General features: G+C 43.0%; 1 protein-coding gene across 1 annotated transcript in view; it reads left to right on the forward strand.

Annotated features, from left to right (window-relative positions):
• LOC121284884 (collagen alpha-1(III) chain-like) overlaps nt 1–21062 on the forward strand; it is a 191340-nt gene that overhangs the window by 71820 nt on the left and 98458 nt on the right. The window contains exons 8-9 of the mRNA XM_041200743.1: nt 8892–8945; nt 20374–20427. Coding sequence (XP_041056677.1) covers nt 8892–8945; nt 20374–20427 — 108 coding nt within the window. The remainder of the gene's footprint in view (nt 1–8891; nt 8946–20373; nt 20428–21062) is intronic.

Raw genomic sequence — 21062 nt, forward strand, 5'->3', positions numbered from 1 at the left:
GTTTTAAAATTAAATAAGGGCAATCGTGAGGGCATGAAGACAGAGCTGGCTAAAATGAACTGAGGAATTAGGTTAATGGATAGTTCAGTTGTGTTGCAGTGGCAGGCATTAAGGAGGCATTTCATAACACTCAGCAAAGATACATTACACTGAGAAAGAAAGATTCTAGGAGATGAATGCACCATCCATGGCCGCCAAAGGAAGTTAAAGATAGTTTCAAATTGAAAGAAAAAGCGTACACTTCTGCAAAGGCCAGTGGTATGTCAGGCGATTGGATAGAATTTAAAAACCAGGAAAGAATGGCCAAAATATAATTAGGGGAGAGAAATTAGAGTATGAGAGAAAGCTTGCTAGAAATATAAAAAAAAAATAGTAAGAATTTCTAAAGTATTTAAAAAGAAAAGAGTAAGTAAAGTGAGTTTTGGCCCTCCAGGAAGTGTTATGACCCTCCAGGTGAGAAGGGGGTAAAGTGGTTCCCCTCTATTCAACCTCCTCAGGTGGCCACAACAAAGGTTTCAGTTTCTTTTTTACGAGGATATGTCTTGTCCAAATCAGAATGTACTATGTAAGCTGAGAGCAATCAGGAGCCAATCAAACAAGCTTTTCTTGAGTCAAAGAAAAAGCAAATTCCTTAACTATTAAACCCAAGAAAAATTATGGAAATGTGATGTCAAGCATTCGGCCCCTGTGCAATCATTAGGACGGATGGGCAGATGCATGCAGATGCACACACACGTATCAGAAATAAAGGGAGTTAGTGTTCAATAAAAAAAAAAAGAATATACAGCTAAGTGTCCTTTAATTGTCCTTGAGGCATAGATTCTAAACGTTGCAGGTTAGCTGGTTTCTTGGGTGCAGCTAGATGTAGAAGATTTTGTAATTATTTTGAGATCTCGGTTCGCTGGTAGATTTCTAGTAGAGTTGGCTTCTCGAACCAGGCGACATGTTTATTCCAAAAGTGAGAGAGGGAGAGAACGTGCAGCCCTCAACATGTTCCTCTGCTGAAGACTCTTGACACTGCCTGTGTCACTTGCAACCTCTTTCTCTCATGGCTGGCAGCCTTACCTTGAAATATTTCATCCATTGTGTATTTCAAAGATGTTTTGGGTGTGTCTGTCTGTGGCAGCCATTGTTTCAATATCCAGTACTTTGCATTTTTAATGTCTCTTCCTAGACAGTTACAAGCTTCGATGGGTGTCTGGATTATAAGAAATGTCTCTCTCTTCACATTCTGCTGAGGGTGACTTGTTGGCTTCTCGCTTTCACATTGGAATGTGGCCTTACATTTTTAAGCAGTTTTCCCTGCTTCAGTCCAAATTACAATATTTCCATTCAGTTGAAAGTTGAAAAATCATATTTTCAAAAATAAAGGTGCATAGCCTCTTAACAAGAGAGAGTCTGGGGAACTAATAATGGGAAATGAGGAAAGGGCAAAATCATTGATAATTTGAGTCATATCCACTATAGAACATACCAATAAAATTCCAGAAATATTTGTCAATTGAGAGGTGAAGTGGAGGAGGGAACGTAAAATAATTACAATCACCAGGGAAAGGTTACTGAGAAAGTTATTAGGACTAAATTCTGGCAAGTCGCCAGCAACTCAATGGACTTTATTCCAGGGTCTTAAAAGAAGTGGCTGCTGAGATAGCAGATACAGTGGTCCAAAACTCCCTATTTCGGGCAGGGTCCCATCAGATTGGAAAATAGCAAATTTAACTCTATTCAAGATGCGAGGGGAACAGAAACAAGAAAGTGCAGGTCAGTTAGCCTATCATCTATCATAGGGAAAATGCTGGAATCTGTTATTCAGGAAGTTATAGCAGAGCACTTAGAAAATCCTAATGCAATCAGACAGAGACACAGAGGGCAGAGTTTTTAGCTTGGTGGGTGGGCATGCGCCTGACCCGCTTGAGCGTTACATAAAGTGCGTTGACGTCAGCCAAGCTCTCATGATATTTCGTTCGGCAGGCACATGATGGAGATGGAGGCCATTTAAAGCCCTTGAGACACCAATTGCCTCCGAGTTTACATCGACCGTGCGATTTTTAGGCCATCGTATAGGCAAAACGGGCAGTGGGCAGGTCACAATTAGCAAAACCTAATGCACGGGCGGGATAAGAGGGGTCAGTGGCCTTGTTATTGCGATTAGTGAAGAGTGCAGGATATCATTTGCTGCTCGTTGCTTCTGTGAACAGGACAGCTTCATTTCGCTTCAGAGCTGCTTTCAAAGCAGCTTCCGTTCAGGACTCAGTGTTGTCTTCCAGGCCCCCGGAGGATTCACACTGTGTGGAACTTTCCAGGTATCAGACAGCCTTCCCTTACCCTGATAATGAGGATTGTGGGCTTCGCTGGAGGCACCTCCTCTGAGGAGAAAGAGAAGGCCAGAAGAGGGAAGAGGCCAGGTGTCCCTATTCAGATTCCAGGGGAGCAACCTGTGGGAGGACAGGCACAGGCACAAAGGGCACAGGGCCAACAGGAAGTCCAAGGCAGAAGAGGCCACAGAAGATGCCACTATCCTGCTCCCAGGGTTTACATGCAGCTATGCAGCTACCTCAATATGTCTAAGGTCCAATGCTGACATTGAGAGTCTCTCAAGGGAGACAGTGACCTCCACCTGATCCTGTCAGAGGATCAGCCCTGAGATCAGCTCATGGATACCCCATGCCAGTGGCTCTGAAGGTCACAGTAGCCCTCAACTTCTATGCCTCCAGCTCTTTCCAGGGCTCAGTGGGGGATCTTTTGAAGTGTCCCAATTAGCTGTCCATAGTTGTGTCAAACTGGTGACAGACACTGTTCGGGCATGCATTTACTTTCATTCATTACCATATGGATGAGGCCAGCCAGGCAGAGGCTTCACAGTGATTGCTTCCCCCGCACCCAGGGTGTAATCAACTGCTCACATATAGACATCAAAGCACCAGCGGCTGAGCCGGGTGCCTTCGTCAACAGGAAGGGCTTCCGCTCCATGAACGTGCAGATAGTGCGTGAGCTTAGGATGCAGATTCTGCAAGTCTGTGCAAGGTACCCAGGCAGCTCCCATGACGCTTACATCCTGAGACACTCCCAGGTGCCGAGGCGTTTCAGTGCTCCAGCCTGGCTGGATGGATGGCTGCTGGATGACAAGGGCTATCCCCTGAAAAGGTGGCTTATAATGCCTCTCCACCATCCAAGAACAGAGGCCGAGCAGTAGTACAACAGGAGCCATGCCTCCACTAGGGTGGTGATAGAGAAAATCATAAGTCTTCTCAAGACACGCTTCTCATGTCTGAATTCAGGAGGTGCACAGCAATACCTCTCAGATTGTGTGTTACTGATAGTGGTTGCATGCTGCGCTCTCCATAATCTGGCAATGGCAATAGGATATGCAAAGGAGGAAGAAGATCTTGATGCAGCTACACAGGCAACAGACGATGAGTCCAGTAACGAGTCCAAGGACGAGCATAGTGAGGAGAACGCTAAGGGCATAGACACTGACCTGGGTGACCTACAGGGAGGCAGGGACACCTGGGATGCTTTGATCCAATGCTCCTTCAGCTAGCCTACCAAATAAGAGCCACCACCGCATGCCAGGCCTGTAGGCTCCATACTCGATACTTTACAGGACCAGTACGTTGGTCAGCAACATAAACCATGTGTCTTTGCACTAAAGTTTCAGGAGACACACGTCCATCATAACATCGTGGCCTACCCTGCAGCTACAGAGCAAATGAAGCATACAGAGGCCAGTTGCATAAAATAACATCTCATTTACTTGTGAATGTTAAAAGTCTCAGAAATTAACATGGAGTTTTACATCACACCATTAAAAAATGCTGAAAAATGGGGAACCAAATATCACTTGTGATCAGCCCATGTTGTGCTTAAGATGCTTTACGTTTATGCTTGTGGATGCTATCTCTAGGTGCTTCCCCCTCGCGGGCACAGGCATCGGAGACAGCCTGCTCACTCTGCTGTCCTGTTGGCCTTGGTGACCTTGGTGGGCCTCCTCTGGCCCATGGATCCAGTGCTAGTCCTGCCTGGGAGGGAGTGGCCAGTGCCATGGCTGGCATCTCCCCAGTTGCCACAGCCTCATTGGATGCCACAGTCACTGGCAGAGGGGCAGAGGAGCTACTGCCATCATCCGGAGCGCCTTGAGAGGAGTCCACAGACATGACAAGCAGCTCGTGCACTAACATCAGGTCATGTTGGACCTCCCTGCTTGATTGATGGATGGGCACCTAGCTGGGATACTGGGTGCCTAATCCATCACCCACACTGGCACCGACCAACTGAGGTAATTGCTGATGTGTGGGCTTGCAGGTCTGAGCGCATCCCCAGGAAGACCTGATTGAGTCCCTGAAGGAGACTCTCCTTGAGAGTCACCACTCTCTCTATGGAGGAGGCATTATGCTTGGTCATGAGGATCAACGCAGTGCTTATGCTCCGCATGGACTCCTCCACAACAGATACCATGGCACACGTGCCCTCATGTATCTCCCAAGATCCTCCTGCACACCCCACTGGACATCCAGCATCTGCTGCTTCAGGGATGATTCCAGAGGCCCATCATCAGCCATCGACTGAGTGTTGCCCTGGCCCCCAGCTGTGCTCCGACTGCCAACGACCTGGGCACTCTCTGCCTCCGCCTGCACCTCAAGCGAGAGTGAAGTGCCCTCACCAATGTGCACCAATAGACCACACGGTGACGTTATGCCCACCGAGGCACTGGTATCTGCACTGGTGCTTGCTTGACAGAGAGGGTGTGATGCAGGTGTGTGGTGAGCGTGGTAGCCCTCAGGGGTCAGGGGTGGGCCTTCAGGATCAGGCATGTGCCCACTCACTGAGTGAAAAATTCTGCCCCGTGTTTCACTATTTTATTAAGAGTTTTTTGAGGAAGTAGCAGGCAAGGTGAAAAAGGGACAAGTGTAGATGTGGTGTACTTTGATTTTCCGAAGGCTTTTGATAAGGTGCCATATCAAAAGTTACAATACAAAATAAGAGCTCATGGTGTACGGGGCAATATATTAACTTGTCTTGACTTATCTTTCATCTGTCCTTGTTCCGAGGGTTAGCCAAACTATGAACAATCTTTCTCCACAAACGTCTATTCTCTGCTGCCCTCACTGCCTGTCCCATAGAGATATCAGCCCTCATTCTGATATCCACCCATTCCATCTTGGATCTTCTTTGTGCACGTTTTCCAAGTGTTGTTGATTGACAAAGGAATCAAAGAGTTTAAAGGGATATACAAGAAAATGCAGTTGAGGCCACAATCAGATCAGTCGTGATCTTATCAAATGGTGGAGCAGGCTCAAATGGCCTACTCTTGCTCCTCGTTCATATGTTCTTATGTTTGTATGTTCATATGAGCTTTCTGTAGCATTGTCCATTATATAATAGGACTCCTAAAACTGGACACAGCACTTGAAATGCGGCCTAATCAATATTTTATACAAGCTTAGCATTTTTATTCTTTACTCTTGTACTAAATGTCCCTATTTATAAAATGAAAATGTTGTTGGGTTGTTTTTTGGCTCTATAGGTCTGCATATTCCTTTTCACAAAATTAAGTATTTGAGCCCCTAGTTTTCTCATGCATAAGCATGTTATCAAAGGATTCACACCCTTCAGAATATTCCTATTGTGCGTTTACTCCCATTGCTGGTTTTTCTTTCTAAAAGGTAACCTGGAATTTTCTGGGCCTTTGGCAATGGGCTGGGAGGTGAGAAAGCTGGCAAAATGATGTGGGAATGTATCAGAGTTTTGTGGAGAGTGGGTGGGGTGGGTGGGGGGGGTTGGGGTGCGGTGCAGGGAGAGGGGGAGCTCAGTGTTTTCTCACCACCGTGCCATTTTGACATTTTTGAGAAAGTTGGCAGATCAGAGGCCCATGAGGAAGCCAACTCAGGTACTAAAGTTAGAATGGCCAATTAAGGACCACTCCCTGCCTCTGTGGCCAATTTCCCACGTTAGGAGGGCTGACCACTGTGTGGGGAGACTGGCATGCAAAACCTGGCAGTCTTCCAGCAGGTTCTGGGGAATGGCATTCCTTTATGAACACCCTGTGGCCCATAGAGGGCCCCGCAACAGCAATGGCCACTCATCATTGGGCCAATAGACCTTACAGGTGGACTGCCATCCTAAATTGCATGGCAGCCACATAATTTGCCACTTTAGGTTCCATCACCTGCCAAAGCAGGGTCATCTCTTGCTTGTGACTCGTTGGTGGGACCTCTGCTCTCTCCACAAAATTTTGTCTGTAGTACCTTGCTCTTATCCATGGCAAGTTGCATCTATCATCTGTCTGCTAATTCCATTTCCTGGAAAATACCATCCGAAGTGTTTACAGTCTTTCTTGCCATTTGTCAAACCCCTGGCACAAACATATGAAACAGGAACAGAAGTAGGCCATTTGGCCCTTTGAGCCTGCTCCGCCATTCAGCAACATCATGGCTGATCTGTTTGTGTTTCAAATTCCACACTCCCGTCTACCCCCGATAATCTTTGATTCACTTGCCTAGCAAGAATCTATCTACCTCTGCCTTTAAAATATTCAATGACCCCGCCTCCACCACCTTCTGAGGCAGAGAGTCCCAAAGTCGCACAACCCTCTGAGAGAAAAAAATTCTCCTTGTCTCTGCCCTAAAATGGAGACCCCTGTTTTTAAAATAGTGCCAGTTTAAAATCATATTGTGAGTCTTCAGCAAATTCCAAGTCAATATACAAGAGACCCAAGTCCAAATTGACAACATATGCTGAGAACAAAAGTGAACCCAGTACTGATCCTTCAGGTACACAGCTTCTCGAACCTCTCCCATTTGAGCAATATTCAGATAATGCATTCACAGCAGCATAAGCAGCATGGTCTTCATGTTGGCAGGAAAGTTGTTATTTTACAGCTCCTGAAACCAAATAGTTACTCGATGAGTTCCTTTTCATTCTTATTTAGTGTAATTTCAATGTTGTAGCATATGAAACTGTTAGCTCTATGCCTTCACATTCTGTACACTTTGAATTTTTGGGGCACTATATTTGTCATCAATATAGAGATGTAGATCGCATGAAAATGGTGGGTGATTTTTTATGTACCATATTCAGAGAATCGCAGGATAATTACAGGCAGAAGGAGGCCATTCAGTCTACCATGTCTGCATCGGTTCTCTGAATGAGCAATTCATTTAGTGCCATTCTCCTTCCTTCTCTCCATAACCCTTCCTTTTTAGATAACAGTCTAATTCCATCTAGAATGCCTCAATTGAACTTGCATCCACCATACTCTCAGGCAGTGCGTTCCTGACCCTATCACTTGCTGCATGAAAAGGTTTTTCTTCATTTGCTTTTGCTTCTTTAGCTTCTTTATTTCAAATCTCTGCCCTCATCCTCATGATCCTTTCACTCCCTATCCACTCTGTCCAGACCTTCATGAGTTTGAATACCTCTATCAACTCTCCTGTCAGCCTTCTTTTCTCCAAAGAAAACAATCCTAACTTCTCCAATATATCTTCATAACTCAAGTTCCTCTTCCACAGTACCATTCTCATGTACCTTTTCTGCATTCCTTCCAATGCTTTCACATCCTTCCTGAAGTGTGATGCCTAGAACTGGCTGCAATGCTTCTGAGGTCAAAATAGCGTGTCATCCAAGTTCAACATAATTTTGTTCTTGTATTCGATGCCTCTATTCTTAAAGTCTAGTTTACTGTATGCTTCATTATCCGCTCTCTCAACCTGTCCTGCCACCTTCAATGACTTACGCACATGTACACCCAGGTCCCTCTGCTCCTCCACCCGCTTTAGAGTTGTACTTCTTATTTTATATTGTCGCTCCACGTTCTTCCTACCAATTGAATCACTTCACATTTCTCTGCATTGAACTTCATCTGCCACCTGTCCGCTCATTCCGCCAGCTTGTCCATGTGCTTTTGAGGTTCTACACCATCCTCCTCACAGTTCACAGTCTTCCAAGTTTTGTATCGCCCGCAAATTTTGGTATTGTACCCTATACACGAGGGGCAGAAATTTTCCCTTGGCAGGTTAGGTGGGCGTGCGCCTGAACAACTCGAACATGAAATCATGTGTGTTGACGTTGGCCGAGCGTGCCGACGTCAACGCACAGCCGCACGATTATTCGGTTGAAGAGCACATGCCGGAGCCGGCAGCACACCTGCCGACAACTAAAAGGCCTGTTAAGGCCATTAAGTTATCAATTAACGTAACGTTTTTGCTGCCCGTCCAACCTCGCAGCTGGCGGGCAGGTGAAAAGGCCAAGCGGCCTTTGCATTTTTTTGGAGACCTCAACCACGGGTGGGGTGGGGTTTCCAAAAGCAAATAAAAGTAAAATAAAAATTTTAATTTTTCATTAATAACATGTCCCTGCTCATGTGACATAGTCACATGCGACATAGTCACATGAGAGGATGTGTTTCATTACTTTTTAAAATAATTTTAAAAATATCTCTTCATCTCCCAGAGGCAGCTCTGTGCCTCAGGGAATTATGTAGTGCTCACTCGTGCGCATGTGTGAAGTTCACGCTTGGCCGCCTCACATTCCCTCGCCCCCCCCCCCCACCCCCCCCACCCTTGCACAGGCAGCGCTCAGCCCTGCCGCTCACGTTTCACGCTGGTCAGGCCTTAATTGGCCCACCAGCATGAAATCATGGTGTGGTGCAGATCGCTGGCAGTGGTTGGCTTCTTGATTGTCCCACCTATCCCAGTCAAGCCTGCCCGCCAAGGTCAAAATTCGGCCCTATATTGCACAGCACCCCGTTGGAACACCATTTTCTCCAACCTTCTTTTCCTTTTTTATACGCTTTGTAGCATGTTCTGATAGCATAGATTTATGAGCTAGTATTAAATATGAAAGCATCCTGATTAATGCTCATAAAAATATTAAAAATCTATTTTTCATTACAGGGTTCAGCAGGTCCTCCTGGCAGACCGGGTCCACCCGGATCACCGGGAAAAGATGTAAGTAGCTTGTCTGCTGTTATTCACCACACTCGTTAATTCTTTTTGGCAATTTTTGTTTCTGATGGATGAATCACATCTGAGCTCAAAGCATGACCCACTCAAATGAGATACGGGTAAATTAACTCTTACATTTCAGTTCGCTTTGTGTTCACTTTGGTCAGCATTTGCAAAAACTTGTGTAGGAAAATACCTACAATCTTTTAGAAAATATGTGGTGATATTTGCAATGATATTTATGTTCAAGCTTATACTATGTGATATCATGTTTAGCTCATTTCTAATTCTACATAACCAATTTGCTTAACATATAATGAATGAAGCTACAGTTTTGTTACTAACAAATGTAAGCATTGATTAAAATGATTATCACCATTGTTTTGTTTTTCATGGAAAAATTGACAAAATAATTGAATTTTGTTCCTAAAATAGTTATTGCAAACACCTTGAAATCCCATGTGGTACAAATGAAACTTGGCTTGATCAATGACAATAAACTGCAGCCTTAAGATTTATTTAACTCTTTCTAAACTATACAATATCAAATTCTGAACAAAGCACGATTAATGCTATTGTTCCTTACTTATGTTGCTACTCATATATAGGTAAGTATATACAAATGAAAACATTATATTTTGTATGGCATCACAGAATTTGCTGGGTTGAATTAACATAACTAAAGGCAACAGTGGTATAACAAAGCAATAGGTAGCAATAAGAGCTCAGTCATAGGTTTGAAACAGCCCAGTGCTCCTTTACAGAACCACTTCGAAAATGGTTTGTACCATCTTCTTTCTTTGACAGACTAAGCTCTCCCAAATGACATTGCCATGGAATTTCTCTCTCATTTGTTTCTCCTTGTTCTGCTTTCCTTTTATTTTTCCATCTAAGGTAACTGTATCACCTCAGTCTATTTACTGTACTTGCCTTACTGTTTTATTTTATTTGTTCATGGGATGTGGGTGTTGCTGCCAGGGCCAGCATTTATTGCCCATGTTCATAAGTTATTTGAGAATCCACCAAATTGCTGTGGGTCTGGAGTCACATGCCAGACCAGGTAACGACAGCAGATATCCTTCCCTAAAGGACATTAGAGAACTAGATGTTTTTTATGACAATTGACAATGGTTTCATGATCATCATCTTTTAATTCCAGGTTTATTAATGAATTCAAATTCCACCATCTGTTATGGTGGGATTTGAATCCAGGTGCCCAGAGCATTACACTGGGTCTCTGGATTGCCAGTCTAGTGACAATACCAGTATGCCACTACCACAGTGAACAATCTGGCAGGGAAGAAGCCACAGATCAGCAAAAAGCAGATGCCACATAATGGCAAGAATAAGGAAGAGTTCACTAGATACCAGTTCAAGCACAGACATGCCAAAGAGGTGGGCAGGGACCTGTACAATAAAGAAGGTACTGAACATGTGAATGCAATGTCCTAGTAAACATGGCAAGCACAAGCTATGACTGAAGATAGATATTGGAGTAGGTGCCAATATTTTATCACTGTAATACTCAAAGACATACCTGTTGAAGTGGCAGTCTATGTTAGAGCCAACACGAGCCAATTCACTGCATATAATGGTTCACCAAACTACAGCATGGGAGTATTGACACTTAAGTGCAGATATAAAAGTTCACCGTAGTTGTCACTGTTCTACACTGTTGACACCAATGGGCTAGCATGCAGTAAGCTCCAGATCATGACAATTCACAAGATCAATAAAGCACTAATGCTAGCTGGACAAAACAAATGAGAAGCTCCAGACAGAGACTTCCAGTGATCCTGTCCATTATGGCAGATTATCATAACTGGATGGCCGGATATAGTACAGGAGATTCCCATGGACCTCAGAACATTTTAGCCGTGTCATGATGAAATTGGCATTCCAAATGGAGTCACTTTCAAGAGCAGACAAGAGCTGACACCAGAAGTGCTTCTTCAAGATACTTGTGTCCAAATAACAGCAAGGTCACATGGACATTGAAAGAACAAAATAACTTGCAGTTGAGACAGTTTATTGGCCAGGGATGTATAAGGACATTGAATGAGCTGTGAGGATCTACGATTTATATTAGGACCAGGCAAGTCAACACAAAAGTCAACTTATCCCTATGTTGTTCCATCATGACCATGGTGAAGTATAGCTACTAACCAGTTTACTGTCAGGATGATGACTTCTTACTAGCTACCGACTACTTCTTTAAATTTCCTAACATGTGCTAGCTGAGGGGTACATCAGTAGCAAACATGGTGAGCACCATTTTCATTCTTTTTGGTTTCTGAGAGGAGATGTGTCGAACAACAGGTGACAATCCAGTGGTAAACCCTTGCAAGGCAACTGTGCAATGTCGGCGGTAAACCACATTAAGTAAACCCCACGCTATCTAGGGTCACATGGGCTAACAGGATGGTGCAGATGGTAAAATCAATGATCAATGATTATCAATGAAAGGACTCCAGTCAAGGCATTCAAGTAGCAATGTTACACCTATGTAGTTTACCTTTGTCACACTCACGTCGGATGTCATTTGTGATTTGGATAAGAGCTGTTTTTGACACAGGGATTTCCAATCTTAGCAGAGATTATGTTCAGAAGGCAAGTCAGGACAACCTTTCTGAGTCACCATTTGATCAGATTGTTGTCAGTCCAAGAAAAAAATAATTAGAACGACAGGAGAAAATGAAAATCACACATAATAAACATGCAGATGTAGAGTTGCCTCCTCTGCATGTAGGCAGAAGGTTGGATTTATCCATCGGCAAGGGGGGACGTGATTCTTTTTGGATGTGTCAAAGATCCGAAATACGAAATGGTCATATGAGGTGAAGGAGGTCTTATGACACAATAGGTAGGATCCCTGCCTCAGAGCCAGAAGCTATGGGCTCAAGTCCCACTTCAGAACTTGCTGGCCAAGGAAGGCATTCATAATGCAATCAAACAGGTTAAGTATCAACTTGTAAATCCTTCCAGCAAATAACAATGGCAAGGAGTAAAAGCAGGAGAGATTCCTTGTCAGCCATGTGCTGCAAAGAAATTGGAGCCTCTACCATCATTATCCATACATCATACATATAAAAGTGTTCCCATCCACCACTACTCTCCTCCGTCTGGCTGAACTTGTTCTCACACTGAACAATTTCTCCTTAAACTCCTCTCACTTCCTCCAAATAAAAGATGTGGCTATGGGTACCCGCATGGGCCCCAGCTATGCCTGTCTCTTTATGGGGAATGTGGAACATTCCTTGTTGCAGTCCTACTCCGGCCCCCTTCCACAACTCTTTCTCCGGTACATCAATGATTACTTTGGTGCTGCTTCATGCTCTCGTCGGGACTTGGAAAAATTTATTAATTTTGCTTCCAATCTCCACCCCTCCATCATTTTCACATGGTCCATCTCTGACACTTCCCTTCCCTTCCTTGACCTTTCTGTCTCAATCTCTGGTGATAGACTGTCCACCAATATCCATTACAAGCATACCGATTCCCACAGCTACCTCGACTACAGCTCCTCACATCCTGCTTCTTGTAAGGACTCCATCCCATTCTCTCAGTTCCTTCATCTCCATCGCATATGTTCTGATGATGCTACCTTCAAAAACAGTTCCTCTGACATGTCCTCCTTCTTCCTTAACCGAGGTTTTCCACCCATGGTAGTTGACAGGGCCTTCAACCGTGTCCGGCCCATCTCCCGCACATCCACCTTCACGCCTTCTCCTCCCTCCCAGAAACATGATATGGTCCCCCTTGTCCTCACTTATCACCCCACCAGCCTCCGAATTCAAAGGATCATCCTCTGCCATTTCCGCCAACTCCAGCATGATGCCACAACCAAACACATCTTCCCTTCACCCCCCCGGCAGCATTCCAAAGGGATCGTTCTCTCCAGGACACCCTGATCCACTCCTCCATCACCTCCTACTCCTCAACCCCCACCTATGGCACCTCCCCATGCCCACGCAAAAGATGCAACACCTGCCCCTTCACTTCCTCTCTCCTCACCGTCCAAGGGCCCAAACACTCCTTTCAAGTGAAGCAGCATTTCACTTGCATTTCCCCCAACTTAGTCTACTGCATTCGTTGCTCCCAATGTGGTCTCCTCTACATTGGAGAGACCAAACATAAACTGGGCGACGGCTTTGCAGAACACCTGCGGTCTGTCCGCAAGAATGACCCAAACCTCCCTGTCCCTTGCCATTTTAATACTCCACCCTGCTCTCATGCCCACATGTCTGTCCTTGGCTTGCTGCATTGTTCCAGTGAAGCTCAACGCAAACTGGAGGAACAGCACCTCATCTTCCGACTAGGCACTTTACAGCCTTCCGGACTGAATATTGAATTCAACAACTTTAGATTTTGAACTCCCTCCTCTATCCCCACCCCCTTTCTGTTTCTTCCCCCTTCCTTTTGTTTTTTCCAATAATTTATATAAATTTTTCTTTTCCCACCTATTTCCATTATTTTTAAATCTTTTATGCCCTGCTAGCCTTTCCACCCCACTAGAGCTGTACCTTGAGTGCCCTACCATCCATTCTTAATTAGCACATTCTTTTAGGTAATATCACCACCTTCAACGCCTCTGTATTCTTTTATTCTTTTGTCTGTGACATCTTTTGATTATCTGCTCCTATCACTGCTTGCTTATCCCTACAACCACACCACCACCCCTCCCACTTCTCTCCCCCCACCCAACCCGCAACGCCCGCACCCCCCACCTCCCCGACCCCGCACCCCCCCACCTTAAACCAGCTTATATTTCACCTCTCCTTAGATTCACTCAGTTCTGTTGAAGGGTAATGAGGACTCAAAACATCAACTCTTTTCTTCTCCGCCGATGCTGCCAGACCTGCTGAGTTTTTCCAGGTAATTCTGTTTTTGGTTTGGATTTCCAGCATCTGCAGTTTTTTGTTTTTATAAAAGTGCATGTTGCCACAACAACTCTGCTTCCCTAGTGAGCTAGTTGGCTGAACAGCCAGTGTGGATGAATAGGTGCCACCAGCACAGGATTTGATCCCCATTCTGGCTGGGGTGGATTTGGGACTTGCCTCCTTGCCTTACTTGTGGTGCAGGTTGTGGCTCTGTGGGTCAGACCTGCCTTTGGGCAAAGAACTCAAGAAGAATAAGATATGAAATGACCACCCCAAAGAGAGCAACATTGAGGAGGAATTGATGTCAGTTGAATGAGTTATCCAACAGCATCATACCTAACACTCCTGTACCATCAAGAATGAGTGCAGATTTTAAGTGCAAGAGAATTGTCAGCCTATACCAATGAGTCAAGAGAAAAGAGTTCACAATTATCATCAAAGTTTCACTAATACCAGATCAGGTTGAATCACTTTACACTTCAGAGACACTTAATCTGAGAGTCAATACATGTGTAAGAACAGTTCACAATTATCATATTCCATTATGTACACAGCTTATAACTTGCATAATTCTTTCTATTTAAGGAAAGGGGGATTTTATGATATTGCTTTGTAGTTCATGTGGTTTAACTTACTGGATAACATATTGCTGATTATGTAAATAGTTTGGTATACTTCATTACAGGAAGTGATGTGAGTTAACATGTGAAAGAATAGTTAAAGCTGTGCTGATCAGCGGGTAACACATCAATGAAGAGCTCTCCTGGAATCCTGTTATTCTTCAATAAAGAGCCCTTCATTTAGATTACCAATCATTGTCACAGTGTTTGGTACATTTGTGCTAAGACAAAGTTAAAGGCACTCTATCTGAATGTACCCTGCATTTGCAACAAGACAGATGATTTGAAGGCACAAATAGAGGAAAATGGGTATGATTTGATTGCCATTACAGAGACATAAGGGAGAATTTTCTGGTTGGTGAGCAGGGGCACGGCCCACTCGCCGATGTGTAAAATGATGCGCAGTGACGTTGGACGGGTGCCCTGACATCACCACGCATCATTTAGATTTTCAGTTTGGCTGGCTCGCAGCCGACTCGCCAGTGCGCCCGCCGAAGTGTCAGAGGCCTGTTAAGGCCTGTTAAAAACTAATTAAAATAGTTAAATGAGCTGCCCATCTAACCTTAAGGTTGGCGGGCAGGCGAAGAACCCAGGCGACCTTCGCATTTTTCATAAAACGTCATCCACAGACGGGATGAGTTTTCATGAAGTATTTAAAAATTCAGTAAAAATTAACAAAAAAATTCATTGACATGTCCCAGCTCATGTGATGGTGTCACATGAGGGGACATGTTTTAAAAGTTTTTAATTTCTTTATTTTAATGTTTAAAACTTAAACAAATTTCCCTGAAGCACTTCTGTGCCTCAGGGAGATTTCTGCGCTCTTTCGCACGCATGCATGAAAGAGCGCAGGCCCTGACTCAGGGAACTCTCTCCCACCCTCGCAGGGAGCGCTCAGCACTTCCGGGTGAGCGTCACATTGGGTGGGCCTTAATTGGCCCCCCTATATAAAATGGCGCTCGGGGGCGCCGATTGGATTCACGCTCGCTCCCGCCCGCCCCAGCATAACCCCCCGACGGGGGGAAAATTCAGCCCATAGTTACAGGGTAATTGAGACTGGGAACTGAATATTCAAGGATATTCAACATTTAGGAAGGTTGGCAAAAAGGAAATGGAGGTGGAATAGTGCTGTTAATAAGGGGTAAAATTAGCCCATTGGTGAAAGAGGATCCTCGATCAAAGGATCAAGGTGTAGAATCAGTTTGGGTGGAGTGAAGAAACAGCAAGGGGAGCAAACATTGGTGTGAGTTGTTTATAGGCCACCAAACTGTAGTAGTAAAGTTAAGCACAGTATTAATCATAAAATTAGAGCTGTATGTGACATCAATAATACAGTAATAATGGGTGATTTCAATTTTCATATAGACTGGGTAAATATAATTAGCATTAATGCTATGGAGGATGAATTCCTCGAGTCTGTACAAGATGGGTTTCTGGACCAGTCATTTGAAATGCAAACTGGAGATCGAGCTATTTTAGTTTTAGCACAATGTAATGAGAAAATAATAATTAATAACCTTGCTTTCAAGGAGTCTTTAGGAAACAGTGATCATAATATGATGGAATCTTACATTAAGTTTGAAAGTGATATAGTTCATTCTGAAACTAGGGTTTTAAATCCGATCAAAGGAAACTCTGAAGGTATGAGGGGCAAGATGCCTACCGTGGATTGGGAAAATACACTAAAAAATTTGATAGTAGACAGGCAATGGCTTGTATTTAAGGAAGTATTACATGGTCTACAACAAATATGCATTCCTCCACAACACAAAAACCCAATAGGAAAGGTGAATCAATCATGGCTAATAAAATAAATTAAAGATTGCATTAAATCAAAGGAAGTGGCTTATAAAGTTGCCAGAAAAAATGGTAAACCTTAGGATTGGGAGCAATTTAGAATCCAGCAAAGGATGACCAAGAAACTGATGAAGGAAAAAGAGAATGCAAATGCAAGCAAATGAGAAACATAAACGTAGACTGCAAAAGCTTCTTTCGATATGTAAAAAGGAAAAGATGAGCAAGGACAAATATGCATCCATTACAGGTGGGGATAGAATTTATAATGGAGAATAGGGAAATGTTGGTTAAGCTAAACAATTACTTTCTGTCTGGAATCACAGAAAATCTCTCAGGAATACTAGGGAACCAAGGGACTTGTGAAAGTGAGGAAATGAAAGAAATTAGTATTAATAAAGAGGTAGTGCTCAAAACATTAATTGGATTGAAGATTGATAAATCCCTGGACCAGCTGTGCTACATCCCAGAGTGTTGAAGGAGCTCACTATAGAGGTGGCAGATGCATTTGGGTTATCTTTCAAAATTCTTTCGATCCTGGAAATGCTCCTGCAGACTGGAAAGTAATAAATGTGATCCCACTATTTAAGACTGGAGGAGAGAGAAAACAGGGAATTACATACCTGTTAGTTTGATGTCAGTATTAGGGAAAATATTACAATCTATAATAAAGGATATGGTAACTGGACACTTGGAAAATAATATGATTGGGCAGAGTCCGCATGAATATTTGAAAGGGAAATCATGGCTGACAAACCTGTTGGAGTTTGTTGAGGATGTCACAGATAGCATAGGTAAAGGAGAGTCGGTGGATGTAATGTATTTGGATTTTCGGAAGTCTTTTGATAAGGTCCCATACAGGAGGTTAGTAAATAAAATTAGAGCACATGGGATTGGGGGGGTAGTATTACTGGTATGTATTGAGAATTGATTAACAGATGGAAAGCAGAGAGAAAGAATAAACAGGTCATTCTCAGGATGGCAGGCTGTTACTAGTGGGGCAGCACAAGGATTAGGGCTGGGGCCACAGCTGTTCATAATTATTATAAATTATTTGCATGTGGGGACCAAATATAATATTTCCAAATTTGCTGATGACTCAAAACTAGGTGGGAATGTAAGTTGGGAGGCGGATGCAAGGAGGCTTCAAGGGGTTTTGGATCAGCTAAGTGAATGGGCAAGAACGTGGCAGATGGAATATAATGTGAATAAGTGTGAAGTTATCCACTTTGGTAGAAAAAACAGAAAGGCAAAGTAGTTTTTAAATGGTGAGAGGTTGGGAAATGTTGATGCCCAAAGGGACCTGGATGACCTTGTACATGAGCCACTAAAAGCTGGCTGCAGGTTCAACAAACAGTTAGGAAGGCAAGTGGTATGTTGATCTTCATCAGAAGCTGTTTAGATTCTGTGGCTAGGGGGAAACCTGATTAGAAGATTCAAGCATGGAGTTCTGGTAAAGATGGGAACAGATCTGAGGTTGGAGGACACAATACGTTCAAGGACTTCAGAGAGGAAAGGGAAGTTAGGGATCGGGCAGTAGTTTGCAAGGATGGTAGGGTTGTTTTTTTTTGAAGAGATGGTTGATGAGGACAGAGTTAAAACAGAGAGGGACAAAATCTGAAGAGAGCACCATTAACAATACAAAAGCAAAATCTGAAATAAAAATAAAGAATGTTGGAAATACTCAGTAGATCTGACATCAACTGTTTCAGGTCGCCCTTAGCTGGAAAGTTAATCAACTTTGCTTCCAATTTCCAAATTTCCTTCGCCTACACATGGTCCATCACCAACTCTTCCCTTCCCTTCCTTGACATTTCTGCCTCCATTTCTGGGGATAGGCTATTGATCAATTTTCACCATAAGCTGCTGACTTCCACATCTACTTTGACTGCACTTCTTCGGAATTCACTTCTTGTAAAGACTATTCCGCTCTCCCAGGTTCCCTGTTTTCATCACATCTGTTCTAACATTGCACCCTTCCATATTAGAGCTTCCAGTATGTCTTTCTTTCTCCCCAATCAAGGACTATTACTCCTGCACCCCCACAGGGTTGACAGGATCTTCAACTGTGTCTGTTCCATTTCATAAGCTTTTGTTCTCACCTCTTCCCCTCTCTTCCAGCACCATAATAGGGTTTCCCTTGTCCTCATACTCCATCCCACCAGCCTCTGCATTCAATGGATCATCCTCTGCCATGTCATTCATTTCTAGCATGATATCACCGCCTAATACATCTTCACTCCCTTTTCAGCATCCTGAAAAAACCATACCCTTTGTAATACCCTGGTCCACTCTCCTTAGTCACCCCCAACAGCCTCTTCCTCCTCATGGAATCTTTCCATACAGGTGTAGGAGATGCAACAACTGCCATTTTACCCCCTCTCTTTTCACCATCCTAGGCCCTAAACATCCCTTCCAGTGATTTGCTTGTATTTCTTTCAATTTAGTGTGATGCATTCACTGCTCACTACGCTGGGGAGACCAAATGCAAATTGGCCTGTTGCTTTGTGGAACATTTCCACTCAGTCCACAAACATGCCTCTGAGCTTCATGTTGCCTGTCATCTTTAATTCTTCCCTTGCTGCAACTGAGCCCATTCTGTCTTTTTCCTTGTGCAGTGTTCCAGTGAAGGTCAGCGTAAGTTTGAGAAACAGCATCTCATCTTTCAACTAAGTACTTTACAGGCTTCTGGACTCAACAACTGAGTTCCACAATTTTCAATCTTAACTTTGGACTCATTTTGTTTCCCTTTCTCTTTGCTGATTTTCTTTGTACTCTCATTTCTCATTTTTTCTCCCCTTTTTTGTTTTCAAACAACAGCTGTTCATCATTCCGCCATTCACACCTCCTCTAAAGTAGTTTCTCTACTTGTCCCATTATCACTTGCTTTGGCCTTGTACCATGAGTCCTTTTGTCATTTCATCTCAACTGCCATCCACCCTATTAAAAGCTTTCCATTTGGTCCTGTTTCCTAAGCCCTTTTTTATTTTGGCAGACTAACTCCAAACTGCAAAATTTTAATTCAGACTACAAAGCCTATTAAAAATGGGAACGAGAAATGAACCTTTTAAATTTGAGATTACCTAATGACTGATTTTGAATCATATTTGGCAATATGATTGTCCAGGCAATTTACTTCTGTTTGCACATTCCTTACTTATCATTATGATCTGCTTACTTGCATTGTGTGGTGGTTTACACTACACTGCTCTGAGTGCTGTTTGAGAGTGGATGAATTCTAACATGGAACTTTAAGTTCTAATAACCTTGGCAGTTTGTGACATACATAAGAATTAATGCAAGTATTGATATAACATTTATTTGTGGCTCTTGAGAACCTTTGATCAGCACAAAAGGAACCCGAGAGATTAAGGCTTTGGACAACCCTGTTTTATTCAGTGGTCCAGCATATCCATTTGATGTCGATGAATCTTCCTCAGGAATTGAGGCATTGCATGGTTGCCCTGAAGGATGTCACTGAGTTTGAATGTTTCAGAGATTTTGTGGTCCTTTTGTGGTCCATTTGTGGTTTGGTTTAAGTTATTACCTTGGCTTGTTGGTAACGCTTGGTTTATTGCTCTTTTTATTGGGTAACCTGTATACAAGGTATTTCTGGTCCTTTATTTTTCTTAATTTTGGTGGACGCAGTTATTCTAATTTTACAATGGCTTAATTCCTGTCCTACCTAAATCATTACGTTTCTACAATTTTCATAGTTCTTCTAAGCAGTACGCTTCTAGTTTGAATTATTGAGAGTGAAATTGGCCTTCATCAATAGCATAAAATAGCCTCATAGCAAATCAACAGCTTGCTTTGCATTGAAATTAGTGGAAAATAAATTTAATCATGGTGTGAAATAGGATATTAATTTGCCATAAACCCATTTCATGATACTGGCAAAAAAAAATCCCCATCCTGTTACCCAAAGAATTTCTTAATTTGTGACTTTTTTTTGGTCTTTGAAGTTCAAAATCTGTCTATAAACTGCTAATCTCATCAGCATACAACTCAAAATATAGTAGTTCCCCTCTAGTAATATGGAAAATGGAGCAGCTTTTTACATTGCTATCTCATCATTTCACTATTACCTTTTTTATTATCTGTTTGGAACTACTAATTTTACAATTTTAACATTAGGGTGCAACTGGCATACAAGGAAGAATTGGTGAACGTGGAATACCAGGTCCTCCGGTAAGTAAAGATAATGCAGAAAATTTATATAATGTCTGTGGCTGCTGGTGAGCATTCAATTTCTCATTGTTACATGATTTAAATAAATCGAGCAATGAACTAAATAAATATGGAGTAAACAGAAGATTGGCTGAGCTGTTTGTTTTTGGTCAAGTAGGTATTAGACAATCTTAGAAATTCATCATCATGTTTAAAAGGGTCTCCAAGCTAAGTTTGCCATTATTATTGACTAGATGTAATGGGACTACAGAGCTGTTGGCTATAGGATTGCTTAATTCAGTCTATAGTTTGCTGCTGTCTATGATCTGTTTAATATTAAGGTAACCCTGCGTATTAGCTTCACTAGGTTTGTAACTCTTTCCAAGATACTGCTGCCAGCCCAACATGCCCTTCTACAATACCCATTCAATACTCACAGCATCAAGTAAATTGTCTACGTACCAATCCAATTCTAGGACACATCTGTCATAGCATACTGAACTAGGGTTGATCCCCAAGCACGATGGTGATCAAGAAATGAGAGATGTACCAGACCACGAGTTTACAGATTTTGGTAATATACAATTCTGCTGATGGTGATCAACAATGCCTCATAGATGTCCAGTTTTCAGCTGCTGGATCTGTCCTTCGTCTAT

This window comes from Carcharodon carcharias, chromosome 12, assembly GCF_017639515.1.
Source record: "Carcharodon carcharias isolate sCarCar2 chromosome 12, sCarCar2.pri, whole genome shotgun sequence".
Lineage (NCBI taxonomy): Eukaryota > Metazoa > Chordata > Chondrichthyes > Lamniformes > Lamnidae > Carcharodon > Carcharodon carcharias.